The 2841-nt window shown below is 48.3% G+C and overlaps 1 protein-coding gene across 3 annotated transcripts in view; it reads left to right on the top strand.

Moving 5' to 3' along the window:
• The first annotated feature begins 1498 nt into the window (after window positions 1–1498).
• The window catches only part of EED (embryonic ectoderm development), a 31821-nt gene continuing 30478 nt past the window's right edge, over window positions 1499–2841 (top strand). The window contains exon 1 of one of the 3 annotated variants that reach the window (XM_040630944.1): window positions 1499–2090. In XM_040630944.1, coding sequence (XP_040486878.1) covers window positions 1977–2090 — 114 coding nt within the window. In that variant the 5' untranslated portion in view covers window positions 1499–1976. The remainder of the gene's footprint in view (window positions 2091–2841) is intronic. The other 2 variants (XM_040630942.1, XM_040630943.1) reach the window with 2 other exon arrangements.

Raw genomic sequence — 2841 nt, forward strand, 5'->3', positions numbered from 1 at the left:
AGATACAGAGTAATTTCGGTTGGAAATGCTTTAGTTGACTATCCTTTAATTGTAGAGCAAAATTTCACAACCTTCTCAACAAACAGGGGAAGTTTGTCTCTGCACATGAATGTATCATACTAAGCACATCTTACTCTCTCAGTGGCTGACTCCATACCAATCTCATCGCTTTCTTACCAACTAAGAAATGTGTGGCACATTAGAAGAGTTCAATAAATAACTGCAATGATTATTATTAAGATCTGAACTTTTTTTCAGCTTCCTTATTTTTCCTGAGTCTGCATCGCAAAGACCTCTAATTCTGCCCTGCCTTTGACTTACCTTCCTTTTTTCATTCTCCACTGAGTTCTCTCCTGGTTTCCAAAGGAAAAGTGACTTGCAATCTGCAGATAATGAAACTGATATTCTCCCTCTTAAGGCATCATGCAGAATTCAAGTACACAAGAATTTTATGGATGGGGCACTCTATACAGGTTATCCATTGGGTGAAGAGGCCTAACAGAGAAAAAATTTGTATTACCAAGTGGGTGCTCAAGAAATGTCAGGTCCCTTCCAATTTCCTCATTTTCACAGATGAGGACAATGAAGTCCAGGAAGATAAGTAATCACAACCAAGATCTACCAAAAAGGGGGTGAGTGTCTGGCTTTATTTGTCATGGTTCTCCTTTTCCTGCTGATTTATGTGACTTAATGAACCGTCTAACAAATCCATAAAGTTCTCCAATATTACTTGACACCTGTCAAGCACACAGATATAGTAACATTTAACAGAGACAAACATTTTGGTGAAGTGTAACAGTTTTGTTGCCTTCCCTAAAATTTTATTGTATCTGGTATGTCCCCAAATTCTGTCCGTTGTTTAAGTTTCACAGTCTTAGACATAGCTGGAGATAACCACTGACTTTTAGGCCTTGGCTTTGTTCAGGGCCTTGACAATTTTTTAACAGTTAAAAAGAGCACTTAAGGCCGTAACTCGGAGTCTAGAATCCTAACTGCAGGATATTCCTAACTTAAACGATACTCAATATTGGCGCAATTGGGTGAGAATAACCATTGACTGAAATAAATATTCAGCAGATTAAATATTCATCACGAATTCAGAACGTCCAGACACTAGGACTTGGTCGTGCTTTGAAATCCATCCCGGGCTACGGAAACCCGGTGGAAGACTACCTGGTTCAGCAAACAGGCTTTCGAAGAGGAGGGGCCCGAGGAGGCGGGTCTGGACAACCCAGCGCGAGAATACGCCCCAGCGCATGCGCACGTCTTAGCTGGTAACTTCCATTTCCTAGATAGGGGAGGCAAGTGAGAGGCACTCTACAGTGTTCGAATTCCTATTCACAACGAAACACTAGATCTTCAACAGTTCCATTATTAATGTGAGAGTGTTGTCCTCCGAGTTCAAGATTAAGGACACTTGGCATACGCCACTAAAGCAAGAGGTGACTTCTCGTATCTTCCCCCATTCCCTGGAACATCGGTGGTCTAGTCCATTCCACAGACTTTCGAGTCCTTGCAGCGGGTCGGGGATCGAAGGATTGGGCCGATTGCGGCTGAAACGTCTTTGGAAGGAGGAAGGGGGTGAGGGAGCATCAATTTGAGTTCCGCCTCTTCTTTATCGAGACAGCAGTGGGGAAAGGGACGTACGAAATACTGCTCTTGATAGCTAACGTATCTCACCTCTCCGTGCAAACTGCCGGGAGAGCGGCGGGAAAAGGGCAAGACGGGAGCAGGGAAAGGGAAAGAGCCAGGAAGCTGCGCGGGAGGGCGCGCACGCGCGCCCCTTTTTCAGCAGTGTGGCGGGGTCGCACGCACGCCCGCCTCGGCGGCTGGGCGCGGTTTGCGACAGTGGGGGGAGCGGTGGAGGTGGCGGCGGCAGCGGCAACTTTGCGGCAGGCTCCGGCCGGGCTTGCTTGACGGCGGTGTGGCGGAGGCCCCGCCCTAGGCGGCAGGAACCTGGAGGGAGGCGGAGGAATATGTCCGAGAGGGAAGTGTCGACAGCGCCGGCGGGAACAGACATGCCTGCGGCCAAGAAGCAAAAGCTGAGCAGCGACGAGAACAGCAACCCGGACCTCTCTGGAGACGAGAATGTGAGTGCAGCCCAGAGCAGTGCGGACGGGACTCTGGAATGAAAGTTTTAAATTCTTTTTAAACTCAGCGTGGGGGCGGGCGGGCTGCTGTGGGGGGAGGGAGAGGTGTCACCCTCAGGAAAACGCGGGCGTGAAGGAGAAAATCGAACTTGTCTCTATGGGGATTTTGAGCAGGGGCCGAGAGCAAGCAGAAACTTGGAGAAGGAGAGTGGTTTAAGAGAGAGCGTGGTGGGCGGAGGGTCGGAAGGGGTCTGCTCTGAGATCCTTTTGCGTGGTTGGGGAGTGTTTGGGCCTTTGGGAGATTTTGGGAGAGTGCGGATCTGAGATTCCAGTAGTTTAAAAGGCAAGTTAGAGGTTTCTCTGAGAAAGTTGGAAGGAGGAGCCAGCGTGAGTTAGCGACTCTCAAGAAGGAATTTAGGGATCGTGTCACTCTTCGACACTTACAGATTGTCCAGGATGGGAAGAGTAGTTAGATCTTCGACTTAAGGGGTTCGGGTGACTCTTCTAAGGTGGTATTTTTATGTCTGCTCCTGTCCTGTGGGTGGAGATGGGATGTGCCTGACAGTGGCTTTTCTTCCGGAGGAGCAGAATTGAAGAGGGTCTTATGAGTCGGAGGGGGAAACCACCTTTGATGTAATAAGAAGAGTCGGTTACTATTTTTAAAGTTTTTACTGAAGTAAAGGGGATGACCTGGAAGATTTTAGGCAACAATGGTAAAGACAGATGTCGTTAGGTGTGGGCGGTGCCTTCA

The sequence above is a fragment of the Ursus maritimus genome, unplaced genomic scaffold (assembly GCF_017311325.1).
Source record: "Ursus maritimus isolate PB19 unplaced genomic scaffold, ASM1731132v1 scaffold_16, whole genome shotgun sequence".
Taxonomy (NCBI): domain Eukaryota; kingdom Metazoa; phylum Chordata; class Mammalia; order Carnivora; family Ursidae; genus Ursus; species Ursus maritimus.